Source organism: Ptychodera flava, chromosome 6 (assembly GCF_041260155.1).
Source record: "Ptychodera flava strain L36383 chromosome 6, AS_Pfla_20210202, whole genome shotgun sequence".
NCBI lineage: Eukaryota > Metazoa > Hemichordata > Enteropneusta > Ptychoderidae > Ptychodera > Ptychodera flava.
The window spans coordinates 29,028,743-29,049,842 of NC_091933.1; the positions used below are offsets into that span (position 1 = coordinate 29,028,743).

General features: G+C 39.5%; 2 protein-coding genes across 2 annotated transcripts in view; both read left to right on the forward strand.

Annotated features, from left to right (window-relative positions):
* LOC139135425 (plexin-2-like) overlaps window positions 1–13,751 on the forward strand; it is a 126,518-nt gene extending 112,767 nt beyond the window's left edge. The window contains exon 15 of the mRNA XM_070702805.1: window positions 13,685–13,751. Coding sequence (XP_070558906.1) covers window positions 13,685–13,699 — 15 coding nt within the window. The 3' untranslated portion in view covers window positions 13,700–13,751. The remainder of the gene's footprint in view (window positions 1–13,684) is intronic.
* On the forward strand, window positions 13,699–17,426 carry LOC139134426 (hepatocyte growth factor receptor-like). Its single transcript, XM_070701288.1, has 7 exons — window positions 13,699–13,795; window positions 13,984–14,067; window positions 15,247–15,425; window positions 15,619–15,728; window positions 15,890–16,052; window positions 16,300–16,436; window positions 16,675–17,426. The coding sequence occupies exons 1-7, from the start codon at window positions 13,699–13,701 to the stop codon at window positions 16,850–16,852; spliced, it is 948 nt and encodes a 315-aa protein (XP_070557389.1). The 3' UTR covers window positions 16,853–17,426.
* The last annotated feature ends 3,674 nt before the right edge of the window (window positions 17,427–21,100 follow it).

The following is a 21,100-nucleotide window of genomic DNA, read 5'->3' on the forward strand; positions in this document are numbered from 1 at the left end:
TGTTACACCAGCACCCTGAAATTGAGCAAGAAAACCAGCCAACAAAGAAGAAACCTTCTCCAAAACTTGCTCAAATCTGGTGTCCAGAATACCCTCAATCTCGTCCTTGGAAACATACGACTCATCAGAGGGCAAACTAAGGGCTGCACTACTAGCCCACTTCCTGGACTTGTCCTTCTGAGATTTACCTTTTGAAGTTCCTTACCTTGCAGCAACTCAGGATTAGTAAAAATGCGCCATAGTTTATCCGACCAATCCTTGCAAATATCACACGGGTTAGCCTTTGAACACTTACGACATGCAAGACACTTGTTATGGCTGTCATCAGCAGGAATAATCTTCCTCTGTCTAGATGCAGCGCAAACCTTAGAACCGCCACTCACAGGAACATCGCATAGGTCAATGATACAAGCAGAACCGGTTAAACCTACAGTACACAAAAACCAGTACGATAAATACCATAAACTACAATACACGATGCAAGAGAAACAGGCTCCCACACAGCTGCAGACCAAACACCTCACTGCATTCACATACGTGTAATGCAAATAATTGCAATGCATACGTGCTACATAAACTCAAAGCAGTACTTCAAACGGCCTGAAACACTACCGTCAATCAAAACTGACCGCTAAAAAAGAAAAATAAACTGGAAATAATAGACGATACCGTAACTCATGCTCCCAGGAAGGAACAGTGGAGCAAAAATCCGACTTCAAAATATCATATACTGGAATTCTGAAAAACGGTATGCTTACACACACCGAGGCAAATGAGAACTGTTTGAATATGAAATCTCATGGCGGTTTCTGTCTGGGATGAGATCACGAGTACATAAATTTTTGCCTCGTTCTGGAAGACAGCAAAACAGATAACCCAAAGGTAACAGTGACAGGTAGGTAGGAGGATGAAGCAGAATGAGACATGCGTCTTGAGAAGCCGGGCTTCATACGTTTTTTGAGCAAAATTTTGCGTATTGCTAGGTTCCCCTCAATATGTCTTTGTGAGTATCTCGCTGTAGACATTGTATTTGCTGTTTTCGTCTTGCCCCTGTAAAATGTGCCTCTGCCCCATTCCATCAGATGGTGCTCATTACTGGCGCAAAGACTGAAAAACTTTGTGTTATCCAACTGGAGGACGTTGAACAAAAATGATGCCGAGTGGACTCCGAGTTGATCAGCTTTCAGCAAAGTGTTCTAGTGTTTTGGTGTTATTGGCTCCGATTGGTTTGGCCAGTTCCCCTTTATGCGTTAAGCTGTTTACATTTAGCTTCGTCAGGCTTTGTCATGAATAATACCAGTGGCTCAGTAGTCATATTGACTTTTCGAATCGTAGCTTGATATAGAGTCCGGCTCGTAATCTTTGCTCGCTGTTCTTCTTCCTGATGCCAAGAAAAAAATTTGTTAGGAGGGATCAAGATCAGACAGTAAAATTAACATACGTCTCACTGTCGTCATTGCGGTCTTTAACTCTTCAAACACGGTGGCCTCTTGCTTTGTTTTAGAGACGGTATTTTTGTTTTATGGTCGCCCACAAAAGCAGCTTCTTCGTCCTCCGAGAAACTTACAAACCTCAGTTTCTCGCATACGGAACTTGGAGTTGAATGGTGCTCGAGCTCCTGCTCCATTGCTAAAATGTTGCAGTTTCGACTTCCAAGGCCTGGTTTGTCATTTCTTTTACGCAATTCATCTCGCCTTGGTAATAAAATTTACTTTCTGAGTTTTCGACCTGCATATTCGTCCTCCAGTTGTTCCATGTAGAACGAACTTTTGAGATGACAAAAGTTTACAAACGGAAAGAAGTTCTCCGAAAAGATTTCGTTTATTACAATTTGCATTATCGATAATCTTGTTTTCATGAGACCTGATAAAAGAAACCAGTTTGTCACGCGCGGTATTCATGTAAATTACGATTTCGATTACTTTGTAAGGAAATATTACCAAGAATTTGGTATTAGAAGTATCCCTTTGACGCTATTTGAGTGTGATGAGGAAAACAAATATCAGTTGTTACGTTTACGTAAATAAAGACACAGGGATTACTTTCGTTTTTGCAAATTTGCACATCAGCTTGAAAAAATACGGGTTTAATTTCTTCACGTGCGACATGGAATAGAACAATACATATGTAATAATTTATTTTATTGAACAGGGGAGGCGAGTTCCAGTATGTCAAGGGTACTAATCTGGATTCCATCGCCAGACCTTTATTTGTCGTCGTTGTTTACGTCAATGGAACTACATTCGACCAATTTGAGTCAGTAAGTACAAATTTAAAGATATCGATTTGTTGTACTAAGTCGGTAAAAAAGCCTTACGAATGTAGGGAAAAAGACTGACAGAGAGTGGGATTCATGAGAGAAATTGACAAAGAGAATTGCGAGAACTTACCTCTTGTGGAGGAAAAACATACTCCATGGAGAGGGATCGATTACGGCACATAAATGTCCGGGTAACCATTATTGTGTGCGAAGCAAGTTTGCCCCACTGAATGCATGTTTCACAGAAAGCTCTGAATTACAGTAAATGTGAAAACATTTGTATAAGATGCGAGATCTTGCAAACTTGTTGGTTTTCGTTACCGCTGTCTAAATGTGTGTGCTTATGTCTTCTGGTCCATCTTCTGTTCGATGATGTAACATAGAGCGATGTATTAGATTCAAATAAAATTGACAGATAGCAACTATAAAGCAGAATGATGGGATGTGAAAGTTTTTTCAGGGAAGTATCGATAGAGATCATGACATTTAACATCAAGGGAGTTTGACCTGTAGGGTCCCGTAAGGGCGCATTCTCGTTCCGTATGCCATCAAATATGACCACAAGGTGAATATTTTGTTCCAAAGACTTCTTCGTGATCAAAACCATTGCACTTGACAGTCAAAAGACACCCGGGCAATGTTCTAGGATATGCTAATGCATGAGAGTTTGAACTTTGTCACTTATTTTAATATATATACTGAACGTTTGCAATTATGCATACCCTTATAAATGCCGATTTGGACATCAAGTCACAACATGAGATGTAAACTTTCTACGACTTTCTTTAGTATTGGTTTCGAAATGTATCACTAACATGTGTATATCTATCATGATGAGTTTTTTGCATTGAAACATACATGTGAAGGGTAGTAACTCTTTGAGCGATGTTTAAAATAGGCTGTCTAAGATGGCTTTATGATGCTACTTGCAACCAATCACCTTTGATCTCAACCCGACCTCGTGGCTTGCCGCATTTTTTCTTAATGTACCATCATAGCCGCAGCTGCTTGTGCGTTTTTCACAATTTTCACCGCCCAAATACTTAGCAAAAATCAGCGCAAGTGCGTGAACCTCCTCCACTGATCGCGGTTGTGGGAGACATTGATAAAGGTGATGCAAACATCGCAGCTACATCGCAATTTGGACCTGATGACCTGATTGCTCTTAATGGTCTCATGCCTATTGTGGAAGTGCAGTTTCGGGTGAGGAGAATGGCTTATCTTGGACATGCTGGCTATCCTTCGTATGGACAATTTTGTCAAGATCGTGACCATGACCTCTGTTAAAAGTACGAAACTGGAAGAATTTTAAGCAAGAGGATTGGTCCTTTGGGCCGATTTAGACCATTGAAAACTGCTTTTAGTTCTTTTGCAATCGTGTTTGACTAAAATCACAACGGTCCTACCGAAAAATGGTTCCAAGATGGCTGCCTCCATCACTGCAGGTAGTACACTAAAGTACATAAACTTTGAAATTCTGATCCTGCGTTTCACCCCATGCTTAAAATTATCGAGGCTTGATTCGTGAGATTTCCCCTACTGACCTAATATGAATTTTGCCTTGATGGCATCATTAACAGCTTTCACATAACCGGTTGTAATAATGTTGTTGCTCTAAGGATGGAGCGGTAGGTTACGATGTATCCGCCACTACTCTGATACTAACTATGTGGTACAGAAACAGTTTCACTAAAATTCGTTATGGGCGCTATATCGTAACAAGTGATACGATGAAAATTACAATATTAGTGCTTTAGGTGCAGTTCCAAAACTTAAGTAAGACGGCTGATGTCTGTCTCGTACACAATTGTAGAAGGCAATGTGGCTCAGCAGTTAGTGATTTTGCTGACGTTGTCTCTTTTACGCATCAAACTTTACAGAATACTATCAAATCAGTAAAACCATGTTCTTTTATGTCCAAGGTCGATCTAAAGTCTGCGTATTGTGAGTTCGCACCCAACCTTCCAATTTCAAGTTTCTGGTCTGTAATGGACATTTGCCAACTCAAAGAAGCAAACATATTTGTGTGACACATGATTACCTTTTAAGGGACAAAAGAGCGCCTATGATTTTACACAGTATAACTCAAGCAGTTTGTCGGGTGCTTGCAGGGAAGGACATTCTCTCTCTCTCTCTCTCTCTCTCTCTCTCTCTCTCTCTCTCTCTCTCTCTCTCTCTCTCTGTATTAACTCAACGTTCATGGAGAATAAATGGGACACAAATTATAACATAAAATAATACATAATTTGAAGTTTCAAAAACAGGTGTAATAATTTATACGATAAGAAAGCAGAGAGAGAGAGAGAGAGAGAGAGAGAGAGAGAGAGAGAGAGAGAGAGAGAGAGAGAGAGAGAGAGAGATTGAGAGATTATTACTTTAGTAGTAGACAGTTAACAAAGTCTCTTTGAACCAAACTTGGGTAGAGTCTTTGACTGTGTGATTTACTAGTAATATAACTTTATTACAATAAGGCTTAAATGACAGAATACATGTCGTTTTCTTGAAAGTTAATTTTGTTGCACATATTAAGTGCGCATATATAATCGATTGCTGTAGCAAAATATATGTAGGTAGGTATGTATGTATGTATGTATGTATGTATGTATGTATGTATGTATGTATGTATGTTTGTATGTAAATGTGCTTAAACAATATACCTGTTATTGTGTAAATCTTGGCTATGTCACTCTCTAGGACTGCACGGTAAAGAATTCAACGTTCATGGCGTGCCCTTCACCGAAAATAGTGATCTCAGGTTTGCTCAATGACACCAGAAGTAGACGAAGCATTGATGGCAGTGATAATGAATGTAACGAGATTACCACTACGCCATCAGGGGAGTCTGTGGAATTCAGAATCGGATTTGTACTTGACAATGTTCAGGAATGGCTACCGTCTGTTATCCAAGATCATTTGGACGCCAAATATACTACCATTACAGTGGCCAGAGACCCCGTGTATTACATGTTTGGTGGTGCAGGGAATATAGTCTTTTACAATCCTGGCGAAAATGACTATCTCGTAATTAAGGTACAGCAATTAAGTCAATAATTGTCGCATATATAACGTTTGTAACTTATACAAACAATACATCACAGATCAAATCAATATAAGCTTGAGCGAATTGTGAAAAATCGCAGCATGCGAGATGAGCTAAATATGCATACCCAGCCTGATATTGACAATGGTCGTTTATGATGCTTTTCTAATCTCTTCCCATCTAGGGCGAAAGACTAGATTGTGGTGCCACAATAAAGGACATAACTATCGAGGTAGGACTTGCCTACTGCACTCCGATTATTTCCCTCTATCGCACACAACTGACATGTACACCGCCATCAAGTGAACCGCCAGTGAGAAGCGAGTACTTGGAGAGCCACGGTTTTCCCCATGTTTTGGTGAGTATCTTGCATGGAAGTCTTGCCTTCGTAAATTGTAATCTAATTGATTGCCTTACGTCCTTGTCGGAACATAGCTTTGAACAGTGCAAGCCTCCAACGCCACTTTTAAACCTTTTACAGAGGAGTCTATTGTTTTTTTCTACATTTAAGCTTCTTGAAATAGCCTAGAAGTTTCCCGAAACACTTGCATGCAGATCTTTCCATCTATTATATGGCAAATTGTTATATCTGTAATTTCAGTATGTATGTGCGTGGCTGCATACATACATACATACATACATACATACATACATACATACATACATACATACATACATACATACATACTGTCGATAATTACAGTCAACATTTGTGTTTAAATTTAAATTAGTTTAAATAGTTTAAACATGAGTAACAGACATTTATGGAACGAGGAAATTAATCAAGAATGTTAATGTCACAGTGATTTTTTTTGTTCATAAATATCAAAATATACTCCATATGAAATGTACAGCCGTGAGAACAGACGAAATGTTAATTATTCCGACATCACTACTCCTGTGGACAAATGTGATGTCGCGTAATCTGAATCTGAAATAAAGCGGGCGGGCATAGAGAGGGGTGAAGTAAACGACAGCCCTGCAATATGAGATTGCATGAAAGTATACACAATTTATGCTCGTCGATATTTTATCAGTATTGGCATGGCTGGCATAACTTTCGATGTGGATTAATTGTACTTTCTCGGCGGAAAGATGTAAATTAGGGAACGGCAATGGAAAGGTGCTCTGAACTAAGAATATGCATAAACCTAAATCTCCTCATGACAAGTATCGATGTAACGTAAGAATGGAATGTCTCACGCTCCCTTGTCGGTGAAATCTGTCACGAATGAAAGCGATCCAGATACGTGTGAGACATTCCTTCTCAGCCAAATTTTGTGTTACTGTTAGACTTGTTTACTCTGGTCAATAACACCCTGAAATGAGTCAACGCTTGATTCTTTTCTTGTAGGTACAAGTCGGGGTCGGCGACAACCGTTACCTAATCGGTTACATTGACTATGAAGATACGAAGTCACCCATCGAGGCCTGGATCATCGCTATCGCCGTCGGTGTCATCGTTCTGGTTCTCTTCGCCGTAGGTGTTGTCATCTACTTCGTTGTGCGCCGCATGAGACGGCCTTTGAAAGGAGTCGGCGGTCAACACGATATATCCGACAAAAGCAAACATGAGACCATGCAGTCTTCTCCCGGGGCCTACCAGAGCGTTTCCTTCGATGGAGGTGCAACTTACTTGCATCTTACCAGCAAAGGTATATACATATATATATATATATATATATATATATATATATATATATATATATATATATATATATATATATATATATATATATATATATATATATATATATATATATATATATATATATATATATATATATATATATATATATATATAGACAATTTCTAATTACTTTAATTATATATATATATATATATATATATATATATATATATATATATGTATATATATATATATATATTATAACTTTAATTACTTACACGTCGTAAGAAGACAAGGTTTTAGAGAAGTTTAGAATGTAATTCAAAATTGATTCATTACAGACACTAGGATCCTGAGATAGAAACTCTCAGCCAATCATAGACGTTTAGTTTATCCAATCAGATTTGGGTATATTTCCCGCTCAAATTACTTTGCTACTTGTCCTGATGTTTTCTCCACCGTTCTTGGTCATGAGATAAGACAGGAACTTGCCACGCTTCTAGGTTAAGCATGTTGGAGAGAGCTCTATAGATTGCTGATGCTTCATAGCATGGCTGGACAAGCCTTGCTACTCTGGTGTTACTAACTCGAACCCACCCCGGGGGATTCTCATCGTCACTTTACTCCCCCACGTTTTTGGTGCCGAGACCAGGATACCCGAGTAAGATGTCGGAACAAGAACACAACCCTCCACCAGATAGACAAAACAACGAGGACCAGACAGCCACAGCGTTATTGAAAGTGAAGAGATCACGTCGCAGTCAACGTGCATAAGTGACCCGACTATTCAACCGGCCTGCCGCTCTCATGAAAAGGTTTGGAGACGTTGATACCGACCAAGTGACTACACTCGACACGCTGGAAGCGCTGAACGATCAACTTTCAAATAAGATCCCTCTACTCGCCGACCTCAATATCAAAATCCTCGATCTGACAGACGAAGATCACTTTGACGAAGAAAATGAAGCTTCAGGCGATTATCAAGCGGAAATCTACGAACGCAACCACGGCATTGCAACATTTGTGAAGAAAAACAGACCAGAGACGCAAACACCAAACGATTTGATCACAACGCAGAATGGCAACACATCGTCTCTCGGTAACACGCAACGTAAAACAGTCGCTCTACCGAAGCTCCAGCTACAAACGTTCTCAGGTAATGTACTACAATGGTCGACTTTCTTCTACGCTTTCAAGTCCTCAGTTCACTCGGACACTAGTCTGGGCAACATACAGAAGTTTACCTATCTGCGAAGCATGCTCAAAGACGAGGCAGCGAGAACAATCAGTGGATTGTCACTTACCGACGCTAACTACTCTCACGCGATTGACCTATTAAAAGAACGATACAGACAATCTCATCTCATAGTTGATGCCCATATGACAGCGTTGTGGAACCTGCAGAAACCCACAAACAACGCTCAAAGTTTGAGAAATTTCTACGACTCAATTGAAAGTCACGTTCGCGGTCTGCAGTCGTTAGGCAAGGAGGAACGCACTTGCGGCGAACTTTTAGTTCCATTAGCGATCTTTCACTAAACGAACGTGGAAGACGGACGAGAACGTCGTGTTACCAAGCATGCCATTGGTCCACTTTCGTCACATTTGCATGTCTCGTCGCAAATTCTGCAACCCGGTTGGACAGTAGCCTAATTGATTAGTAGCCGACGAGGACTCGTCCGTTCCTTTCGTCGTCTCTCGTCTCATTATAATATTCGGGCACTGCTTTGTGTCACGGACAAGTCAATTGACAGAAATAGTTGCAAAAAGGATCCGTTCATTGATGCGGTCGACAGGAGGGGATAAATTGTCATGTTATGGTTATATATTGGAACCTTGGCGGATTGGCGGTGAGATTTTTAGATGATAGGGTTCACATCGTGAGTAGCACGACGTCCACAGGCCAGGAGGTAAACAATTCATTTTCACTAAGATAAAAATACCTATTACATACACAATATACGGTGATAGTAGCGATGTTTTTAATTCACTTATATATTAGTAACCAGGCAAAAAGAACCAAATAGACAATTGACAATGTTGCGGGATTTTCCCTAGCGAAGTCTTCGCACTAAGCTAGTGTAGCGCTGGGGGAGAAAGGCATACACATCGGCAACTACAGGCATGAACCAACAAGGTTGGCGGTACAGATATTTTGTTGCCTTTATAGGTCTTGAAATATGCAATCACGTGCTCCACGTTAATGCGACACCGATAAATTCAATATTGAATATTATGCGATCCATTCGATTCTCGCCAACAAGCTGACTCGCTGGAAACTGTCAGAAGAGGATACTTGTTCATGTATCCATGATCAGCTAATAAATATGTATCATTCGGATTATCCAATTCCAATTCAGAGCCGATGCCAGGCAGCAACTGAAATTGTCCGTTGTCATTTAAATGGCCCCAAAATCCAGACTGTACATATATTATTATCCCCCTGTTGTCACAAATTAATTGGGTGCTCATCGCATGACACGAGAATGTCCGCAATTGGTTCCGCAACAATTGTTGCGGAACCAATTGCAATTAAACAAATGTTGCAATTGGCAACATACCCTAAATGGTACATATTGCGTTTGGAAAAAATTCCCAGTGTGCTCGGAGAGTTCAATATCCTCCCTTGAAGGCCATCTCACCATTCCTCTGAAATAGTGCCACAACAAGGGTACCAAATGGGTAATTTCTCTGGAAACGGTTGATATGCTAACTTGAAACCATGATGCCAGTGTATCTTCATTTAGGTACTCTCTTAACCAGATCAGTACCGGAAAGATTCGATTTCTTGGTGTCATCGCTCGACGCTCAGAACAGTTTAACCTTGGATACAGATCGGTTAAAATCTGATTCAAAGACTTCTCAGTTTCGCCAGTTTGCATCCAGAACAGTGCAATGAAGAAATACATCTTATTTCTTTTTTAAATTTGATTTAAAACAAGTGATAGATATGCAACGTAATTTTCCGAGACTAAAGGCGCCGAAAATGTATCAAGGGACGACTCGAGTTAAACTGGTTGCGCAGCCTACAATACTTGTAACGTCCACATGCTTTCATATTGACAAATCCCTAGAATTACAGGAACACGATGGACAGGTGTGCATTTATATCGACACTCACTCACAGTCCTGGTGGATGGACGAGCCATCCACCTGTCATACGCGAAGCTATTCTCTGATTGGAAGGCATGAATCAAGCGCTACCGTGGCGGCAACACACAGCAGCGTCTGAATATTATAATGAGACGAGAGACGATGAAAGGAACGGACGAGTTCTCGTCGGCTACTAATTAATTAGGCTACTGTCCAACCAGGTTGCAGAATTTGTGACGAGACATGCAAATGTAACGAAAGCGGACCAATGGCATGCGTGGAAACACGACGTTCTCGTCCGTCTTCCACGTTCATTTAGTGAAAGATCGCTATTGATACGAGAAAAATTACCTCCAAACATCCGAAAGCAGATAGCAAGAGACCATGGTAATTCTGCATGGACACTGTCGGAACTACGGCAAGCAATTCTACACGAGATAAATGCGCTCCAAGCCGGTAACCCATAGATGAGATGTCAATAACGGACGGTTCGAGCCCACCAGAAATCACCGCTGCGTTTCACACAACCGTGCAATCGCCGAACCGACAAAAGTCACGCACCGCTCCCAAAACCTGCCCGTTTTGCAAGGGATCACACTTCGCCTCAAACTGCTCCGTGATCACAGATACTCGTCAGAGACTAGACATTATTAAGAAGGACAGACTGTGCTTCAATTGTTTCGGAAGACATCGAGTTTCCGAATGAAAGTCGCGATATTCTTGCAAGAAATGTAAGAAACGACATCACACTGAGCTACACCGTGATGATGTTGCCATGGCAACAAGTACCACTGTGGACGGTAAAGAGACGCGCCCAACCTCAACTCCTGAGGTTACAGTAACATTTACCAAAGCTGACTCGCTCCCAAACAAGAAAGTGAACACTGGACCCGTGCTACTAAAGACTGCGTTTGTACCGATCTCTGCACACTGTCACAACAGAATTCCCATTCGCGCTGTTATTTTGTTTGATGAAGGAGCAAACCAAACATTCGTCTCTGAGAAATTCGCGCGTCAAGTTTCCTCGAAAGTTACGCGTCGCGAACAAATCAAGTTGTCAACATTCGGCGACAAAACTTCAAATGTGCGTACCATGGCATTCACCGAACTAACTGCTCAAGAACTGAACGGGAATACTTCAACCATTGACGCGATGATTATTCCAGAGATATCGTCGGACTTAACTAATCACATTTCGCAGGAAGTTCATAACATGAGAAAGGACTGATGCCTTTCGCACATCCAGTCTCACGTGACAAGTCATGGCCGATTTATGTTTTTATCGGAGCCGACCAGTATTAGAATTTCGTTGGTTCCCACGTTGTTTCAGGTATGTCTGGCCCAACTGCTGTATTGTCCAAGTTTGGATATTTACTCTCCGGACCAACCGGAATGCCTCGTAAAGGTTATTCTAATGTGCGTACGTTACATGAAATATCTATGACCGAGAACTCTTTTGACATGCTTAATGAAGGAGATCGCACAGCCGAAGACAACCCTGCTGACCTATTGACCAGAGGTATTACCTACGAAAACCTGGAACATTCTAACTCTAATGGGCCATTATGGCTGAAAGCAAGTGATTGGCCACGTTCTGTATTCGATGCAAATGTAATGCATTCTGTGATTGAGCCAAGTGAAACTGACATGATACAACCACAGCTGAACGAGGCCAGTAACTCAACTACTGAGAACAGGGAAATACTCGTTCCTCCAAGAGAAACAATGGTTGATGGCGAACCGGAAGTCACCGATCCAAATGATCATGGGATCCACAGCATAGTAGATATCTCCAGATTCAACAGCTTGGATAAGTTGTTGCGAGTAACAAGCTATTTCCTCAGATTCATCGCCCGGATGAAGAAATCCACCGATGTTAAGACTGGAAGAATTACCCCGATGAACTGAACCACAGAGAAACATGGCAGAGTCGCAACGGGTATTGTTTAAGGCGTGAAGCGGCTACGTAACCCATCCATGTTCGCCTCGCCTCAGGTTGCTCTCGCCTCTCTTTTCTGAAGAGTGCCGACCATGCATCCTTCGGTAATTTTCGGATTTTCGCCAATTGTTAAGCGAAATTATGTTCGGCAAAGTTTGTGTTGTTGCTGTCGTGTGGTGCTGAGCGGAATTGACATGCTGGCGAAAAGGGGAGTGTTTTGAGCTTCAGGAAAGTGAGTTTTACCGTTTTAAAAATTCCTCTCATATTTTTATGAATATATGAGTGTGTTTGAACCAAATTTGAAAGTCTTTTATCGATACTGTCTGGTTTTACTCAATGGTTTACAGTCAGTCATACCGTCTTTTACACGTGCGTCAAGGAAGGACATGTTTATGAAACTGCTGGCGTGTTATGTTTTGATTGGCGTGAAGCAGTGTTTCTTGCCTGAGAGCTCACAAAGTAACTATGGTTGCTACGCGACTGGCAGTACGATGCCATCTAATCTCGTGTAATTAACAACCACAAACAAAGCCTTCAAAAATTTTAACACCTTTGAAGCTCATTTCGATATGAAAAGCCAATAGTCTACCGAGACGACCATGGAACAAAAGGCATGCAAGCGTTGCGACTCTGTCTATGTTTCTCTGTGACTGAACCGAGCTGAAAATATGTGGGTCAAGCATGTCCAACGTCAGCAATATGGGGACACAATACAGTCGGTGAAATTGAATTTGAGCAAGTGTGCCCAATCATGGGACAACTAGACTTGTTTGTCGATGATGATGACGTACTCCGTTGTGGAAGCAGGATTCATAACGCGCACCTCGATTTCGTCACAAAGTTTACCGCTTTGATACCGTCGCATCTCAAACTAACAAACTTGATCGTACGGAAAGCACATGAACTGATGCTTCACGAGGGAGTCCAGTCAACTGTGACTCAAATAAGACAGAGATACTAGATCCCTAAGATACGGATCATCGTTCGTAGTGTACTACGAGGCTGTGTTATCTGCACAAAAGGGAGGATGACGTCATTCCTAGACGACCGATGAGAGACTCTGCTGTAGCTGCTCGAATATGAATAGCGGACCTTATTTGACTCAGACAATTTACACGATTTGCATGCATTCTTTATTCCATCGTGTGTGTTCAAAGTCGTAATATGCTTTTGTGGATTAGAGCAACGTTTCTAAATTCTATAGTGTAATGGACATATTAGTGGACCTTTATACGCGTTAACTTGCGTGTTTTCTGAGATTCTCTGTTCATGGTGTTTACGTATTTTCCTTTTTTTCGTGCGGCGGAGAATTTAGTATCACTTAAACCGAAAAGAATAGAAATGGGAAATTTCTTGGTGGGATAGAGCGATATATATTTCTTTTATCTCACATTTCTTGCCACTCTATGACTTTTTGGTTCTTTTGTACGATAAACTAAGGTTACACTTATAAGCTTATCAAAACGTAAAATATGCGTTTCGACAAACATGCTTCAAACTTCATCCAAAGAACGTTCAATCGAAATTGTGAAAGTATTCAAACAAACGATCCTGTTTCACGTCCGTATTAAACTAATATGTTTTAGTTTTAATTTCTCTATCCGAAAAAATATGATTGATATCCTGATATATTCTTAGATACGTACTTTCTGAATGACTCTTCAGACGACTTATAAGACCGGGCACATCATGTATTTGTTTGTTTGTTTTACTTCGGCGAAGACAAGGGGACGCTGATGGACAAGCTGGATGAGGAAACTCGTATACAGATACAAGATGTGCTGATCGAACGTAGCAGAATTCAACTGAGCAGCGGTGAAGTCCTCGGCAAAGGTAGATTTAAATCGGCTTCTTCTTTATTACCAACACTGTGTCGCGGAAATGCACCTTTCCATGGAACCATATTTACCTGCAACATCGCTAATGGTTCAATGTGCCAGCAGTAGCAAACGTTTGGAGTTAATGTTGGTTGATTTATTTGTAAATTGCCGATTCAGATACACTGTCTTCTCCCTTTTCAGGAGAATTCGGAAGAGTGCTGCTTGGTGATCTTTCAGATGAAGATGGCAAACAAAGCAACAAAGTTGCCGTGAAATCGTTGAAAAGTGGGTGTATTTTATGTTGTATTTTCCAGTATTTTTTCTGTTTATAGATTTCGGCTTCTTCTTTCACTAGTATTCCCGAAATCATTTCGAAGTGCGATTGTTTATCAAGTCAACCCATCTGTATGCATGAAACGTCCTATATTATTTTAGAGTACTGAATTAGTTTTGACTGGAGTTTATAATGTCAACAATTGCATGCGTTAAGCAGTCGTCAAGGCTATATTCTGTATTTCAACATACTGTATCGAAAGCAAGAAAGCGAATTTAAGTAAGTGCATTATTCAATTACGTAATGAAAATTTTATCAAAAGATACGGCTATTCTTATTGTAAGGACTTGCCGTTGAGTTCATGATATCAAACCGCTAAACTGGATTTGCCAGCATAAGGCATGCTGAGCTCCGCATTGTGTTGTTGATTTTGTTGAACACTCGCGAGGCTACTTTTCAATTAATAATAAACCTAAGTATCGATTGAAATATATAAACTGACGTGTAGAGAATGGATTCTCCGTATGTGACCTCATCACGTAACAGTAATGTTAGTGAGGGTATGCCGTAGTATGTGTCTGTTGAATACAGACCATCCTTCCCTCCCCGGTTCTAAAATTATTATAAATTGCGTCAACTGAGAGAAGTTAGAGATAATATGAGCTTGATTTGTATTAGTGTAGAACGCACCGAGGGGACAGAAATTCGGGCTTTAAAACTTCATAAATTCTCTTCTGATTTTATTTTAAGGCTCTCGATGGAAGAAAGGTTTTAAACGTCTTAGTTTTTCGAAAGTCGAAAATTTTATTTTCCCTTTAGAGTTAATACAAGGATGGCGGCCATTTTGAATTGCAAATATTGGTAAATCATAGGTAATTTGTCTCTCTAGGACGAAATTTTGCACTGTGACCCCTGATTTTTAGTCTTCCTTTGGTAAGAGACTGGTCGAAAGTTTCATTGAGGAAAGTTTGAGGACAAGTTTAAGTCTTTCACTTTCGAGGCGCATACAACCTTGAGTGCTTTGCAGCTCTTCTGGTCAATTTGTCCCTAGAAATCGCTAACGATATAACGGAGAATACGAGTAGTACAGAATCGATCATTTGTTATCATTATTTAGCGCTGGTTTTTGTTTTCGCTGTTTCAGTACCTGTTTTATTTGCATTGATAATCCGAGCATTAATCTTTCACAGAATACACTGACATAGACGATGTGCGTAAATTTCTGGAAGAGGGAATAATGATGAAGGATTTCAAACACCCCAACGTCTTAAGTCTGATCGGAGTTTGCATCGACGACGACTGTCCCATGATTGTACTTCCCTACATGAAACATGGCGACCTGAAATCATTCATAGAGAAACCAGAAAGGGTGAGTTGCAAGATGGCTGAATTCTATCATTGGTCGAAGTATAACAGGAGTACAATTTATAGGCCGGTATTAATCAGCATCCTCACAACACGTGCAAGAAAACATTATACGGTTTATTGCAAGGTCTGCCGTACATTGAAGGCGATTTGTGATCATCATGGCTCCTGTCCTATTTTACCTTTTGCACTTGCAGGAACTCACCGTAGGCAAAATTGTGACGTTTTCACTACAAATTGCTCAAGGTATGGCATATTTGTCGACTTTGAAATTCGTACATCGTGACCTGGCTGCTAGAAATTGTATGTAAGTATTAAATAAAGTTACTGCGTTTGGTTTTTCACTAACTCTGTTTACTTAGCAAATTCAATATTCAAACGTGTGTCAATATTCCTGTCAAAAGTGTTTCATCATTTCGTGCAGTTTATAACGTGAATTACATGTGATTCTATGTGAAATTCTTAAAGGGTTGATGAATCGGAGACTGTGAAAGTGTCGGACTTCGGATTGTCACGTGACATTTACGAACGGGAATACTACACCAGCGAAGACAAGAAAGCCAAATTACCATTTCGATGGATGCCACTGGAAAGTATTAAGAAGAGTATATTCAACGTGAAAACAGACGTGGTACGTACACCCTGAAGCACGCCTTCATTTGATAGCTTTCGCTAAATCACCCTCTTTCGTTCAGTGATATTCACATTGTGGTGCCGCTGTTCAAAGTGTCAATAATTACCAATATCTAGATATCACCCCAATAATCAGTACCAAATCCCTCGAGGATCCAGAACAAGCTACAGTTGAATGTTGTTTAAAAATCGCAGCATATTTTATACTATTCAAACTATGGAATACCCACTTACCCTTTTTGCAGTGGTCGTACGGTGTGTTGGTGTGGGAACTGTTGACACGAGGAGAGCTCCCCTACTCCAGCATTGATAACTGGGACATACCTAACTACTTGGAAAGAGGAAGAAGACTGCCACAGCCGGCCCACGCCCCGGATGATTTGTGAGTACATGACAGACCACGGGATTTTGATGAAACAGTTGTACTAAATACGCATATAAGTAATTCCATATATGTCTCATTGACATTAACTTCATCAGTCGAGATAACTGAATAATAATTCCTGCTGCTTTGGACAGCACCCAAGTAAGATACAATAATGAAAAAAGCTAAATTCAATTTAATTCTCGCGAGCACAAGAGTGTGAGTTACGGAGTTACTTTCGAACATTTCGTTTCAGGTATGAATTAATGCTAAAATGTTGGCACAAAGATCCGACAGAAAGGCCGGAATTTGAAACAGTGGTTGGACAGCTCCGATACATGTCAGAGCGAGGCGAAAAAGGATCGGAAGATAGCTACTACTTCCAACCAGTAGAAAGTCCGTATTACATCAGCTTATCCAGCTCTCCGTCATAGAAGACATCTTAATTGCTCTCACATTTTATCGCTTGTAAACTTTTAAGCTTCAGTCTGGAATCATAACGAATCGCTCTAATGAATTATCATATGAAAACCTCACCCAGCTGAAAGACTTTTGTTGTGGAACGCCGTGGATAGTTTATGTTACACACGTCATAATTTTGCGTAGTGTATTAGAGATCAACTTAAACCAACGTAATAGTTATATATAGACACTTGCGATGATGGCGTTTTGATCTCCGATCAGGGTGAGTCATCCTTTTGGAATGAGCGGTATGCTTAACGAGGATGTAAATTGTAACCTTTCTTGTCAAATGATATGACAGCGTTTATTTTATTGTTACAGTTATGCGATATATTAATAATATAGTTTCCATTCTGACCAAAGGTTATGTCGGAACTACAGACGCTAATACAATTTCTATAGTGACTTATTTTTTCCATAAGCATGCAACCAAAGCGATAATAGAGGATGGCACAAAGCGTGTGAATGGATTTAGAGTGTACCATAAGCTTAGTTGAAGAGAGAGCCAATCACCATGTTAAGGAATACGGCGAATTATTCACTAACATATGACCAGATATGAACTGAAAATGCTCACGTGTATCATTATATATTGCAGTTATGTGTAAATTTGAACCTTTGCCATTGAAAGTTTATTTTCACCATAATGAACAATATTCTTCCGTGATTAACTCTATAGGTCATTAAGTATTCAAATATGCAATTAGCTAAAATAGAAATAATTAATTTCTTTGACTGCTGTCATTGTGTTCGCCACTTTATATAGCAAGTGTAATTGCCTTTAGTCACGTCCTTCAAACTATATATTCCAAACTTTGAAAGTTCATTAGATATGGAAATTATAAATTAGCTGACATGAAAATGCGAAATGACTTCCAATATTGGTATAACCTGGTATAATTATCAATGTACATAGCATGTTTTGACAACTTTGATCAAATAAATCCAAGTATATATCCCTAATAAGGAAAGTTCATTAATTACACAAATTAGGAATGGCTGAAGCAATCTTTGATATATATAGCAAGTTTCATCAATTTTGGTCATGTAAATTCAAATATATATCCCTAATTTCAAAAGTTCATTAAGTAGGCAAATTAGGAGTTGGATGAAGTTAAAACGCTTAATGAATTTCAATAATGTCGTATCATAGTATCTTTAATGTACATAGCAAGTGTCGTCACTTTTGGTCCAGTCAATACAGATAAATATCCCTGTTTATGCAAGTTCATTAATTATGAAAATTAGGAATGGCTGAAATAGAAATGCTTGATGATTTTCAAGAATGTCGTTTTATACTATCTTCAATATATGTAGAAAGATTCATCAATTTGGTCGAGTCAATTCAGATACACATCTCTAATTAGTAAAGTTCATTAAATATGCAGATAAGGAATTGGCTGAAGGAAAAATGCTTAATGACTTTCAATAATATTATATCATGGTATCTTTAATGTACATAACAAGTTTCATCAATTTTGGTCATGTAAATTCAAATATATATCCTTAATTTCAAAAGTTCATTAAGTATGCAAATTAGGATTTGGATGAAGTAAAAATGCTTAATGATTTCAATAATGTTAAATCATAGTATCTTCAATGTACATAGCAAGTTTCATCAACTTTGATCAAGTAAATTCAGATATATATATCCTTATTTAGGAAATTGTACTAAATATGCAAATTAGCAATTATCTTTTATGTCACTTTTAATAATTTTCACAGCTAATAATTCTTGATGTGATCAACATTTGTGGCAAATCTCATCAATTTGTGTGCAGTTGTTCTCAATGTATATCCGTTTTTTCTAAAATCATTAATTATGCAAATGAGCAAAAGTGAGCTAGCCACATCCACCAAAAACTAATCACTTCTTGCCATTTGCAAACCAAATCTTTGTATAAGATTTGATTTTGATCTGATGAGTGTTTTTCAGATATCGAGCACACAGACAGACAGACAGACAGACAGACACACAGACAGACACACAGACACACATCGCTGCGACATATGCCCACGTGTGTGAACACGTGAGCAAAAAATGAAACCCAAGGTTTATTTTTGAGTTCTCTTGCCGTCGGGTCTGATTTTTCGACCCTATATTTCTTGTACCTGGACTTCAACAGGTCAAGAGATGCAATTTCCATAAACAGAATTGACCTGTTTGCTTTACGATTTTTGGTAGAGTTTCCGTTCTCAAGCAAGACGTTCTTGGCCGTAACAAGGAATTTGATAATTTTGACCACTTTTACGAGCTGTACGTCACGCGTGAAATGCATATGTGCTTCCAAACATCGATAATTATAGCCAATGTGAAAACATTCTAAACGTTGGTTGCTTTACAGAGAAGTCCGGCTGGAAGAAATTGTTTGGCACTTTCCATGTCACTTTTCTCGTTTTGTAGGTTTTTTTCAAAAGTAGAGATTTGAGAATACGTATATTGAATTATTTTTGTACATCTATTCTATGTTTATTTGACAATTTGCCAGCAAAATTCATTGATTTCTTCTTCCTTGTAAGTCTAAACTTGATTTGTACATGAGAGAGTGAAATTGTCGTCTGTGTCGGCAGGTAAGTGACCCTCGACCTTAACTAAGTTTGCCTGCTAGGAGAATTCAGTATTATTTCAAAAACAATAAATGTAAAATCGTCTCTTGAAACATATGCTTTTTGAAACTTTTGGATTCATGTTCTTCAGATCATTTCAAGTAGGTTTTATATCATCATTAAAGCCCCACTAGCTTTCACTCTGGAAATTTGTTGACCTCAAAATATCTTCCTATCCTCTCCTGGTTTTCTGTGAATTCTACCCTCCGAAGAAATATTGCATTAGGAAACCATTTCTTTGTGACACATTGACAAATAAAATCAAATTTAACGGTCATTTTGATTTCCTGCCATTTTAAAAAAAAAATGTAATTTATACAAAGGAAACAGAAAATACAATGTCACAGTTGAAAATATACCCCCTGTGCATTACATTGGACTACTCTTTGTAGTTTATGTGAAGATTTCAGTGCAGATATTTATAGTATCCATGTTTTTTGCTTTTCCGCATGGGGCTGCGATTTGATGTTTGGGCAAACATTTAATCGCAGTATTATATTTATCTTGTTCAAAACTGCATACGGAGTCAGGGCGGGTAGCTAATAAGTGTATGCACACACCTAATTTAGTACATTATCACAAACTTATTTTAGCTTGAAAGTAAAATCATAAAAGTAATGCTAAAAGATACAGTCAGTGGGGCTTAAAGTGTATGTCCCGCATAAATTCAAAGTTAATTTTGCTTAAAATGAGCCATGCTATATGATTTTGCCACCCCTACTTTATCAAATAAATGCATCACCCCAATGAAACGACGCGGTTAAATATTATTAAAATGCAATATGTTGTGCGACTTTGAAGTTAGCTGCCATTCGGGTCGTTTCGGAATTCGCGGGCATTGCCACCGGAAATGACGTAACTAATAGAATGTACGAGTGAGTGTGTTCACCTCGGCCATAGCGAATGCTTACCGCTGTGGCTTCAACATAGTGAGAAGTTACGCCTTTGGTGGCTGAAGTAACTGCAGCCATTGTCAGTTTATTGCATTTTAGGATGATGTATTAGCCGCATTTGACAAAATTACAAGAAAGGGTCGGAAAAGAGGCATTCAGACAAGCGTTTTCTGCGGTGCACATTTTCGAGTGCGGTGACTTAGATTATAAACACGGTTCGGAAGCCAGATGTACGGTAAGATAGACTTTTGAGTTACTACATCGATTATGTAATCGCAATGCCGTACCAGTACTACCAATGTCACCAGAAAGCTTCGCGTGTATCATCATCAACTGTGGACAAGAGCGAGAACAGCAGCAAGACTGCGACAGGTTGCCCAAAACATGTCAAGGATGCGGGGGCCGCGGAGAAGTATGGGCGTGTTTACATCCCCCAAGACTGATCGCCGATTCGGATGCTTTACGAATTTCAAAGTGAAATAAATAAATGGATACAAGTACTAGATCTCATGCATGTGTGACTCTATACTTAGTAACGTTAGGAGATATCTATTTTTATATTCCTAAAAAGTTTACGTAGTGATTGACTGACTCTTTGCGAGACTGAACGATAGGTTGTGTATAATACAGCACGGCGCTGCCAGTAACAGTGACACAACGTGTAGCAAAGAAGTTTATACTGTTGACGAAGCAGTCGCGTTGTCGTCATCTGTTCCCTTC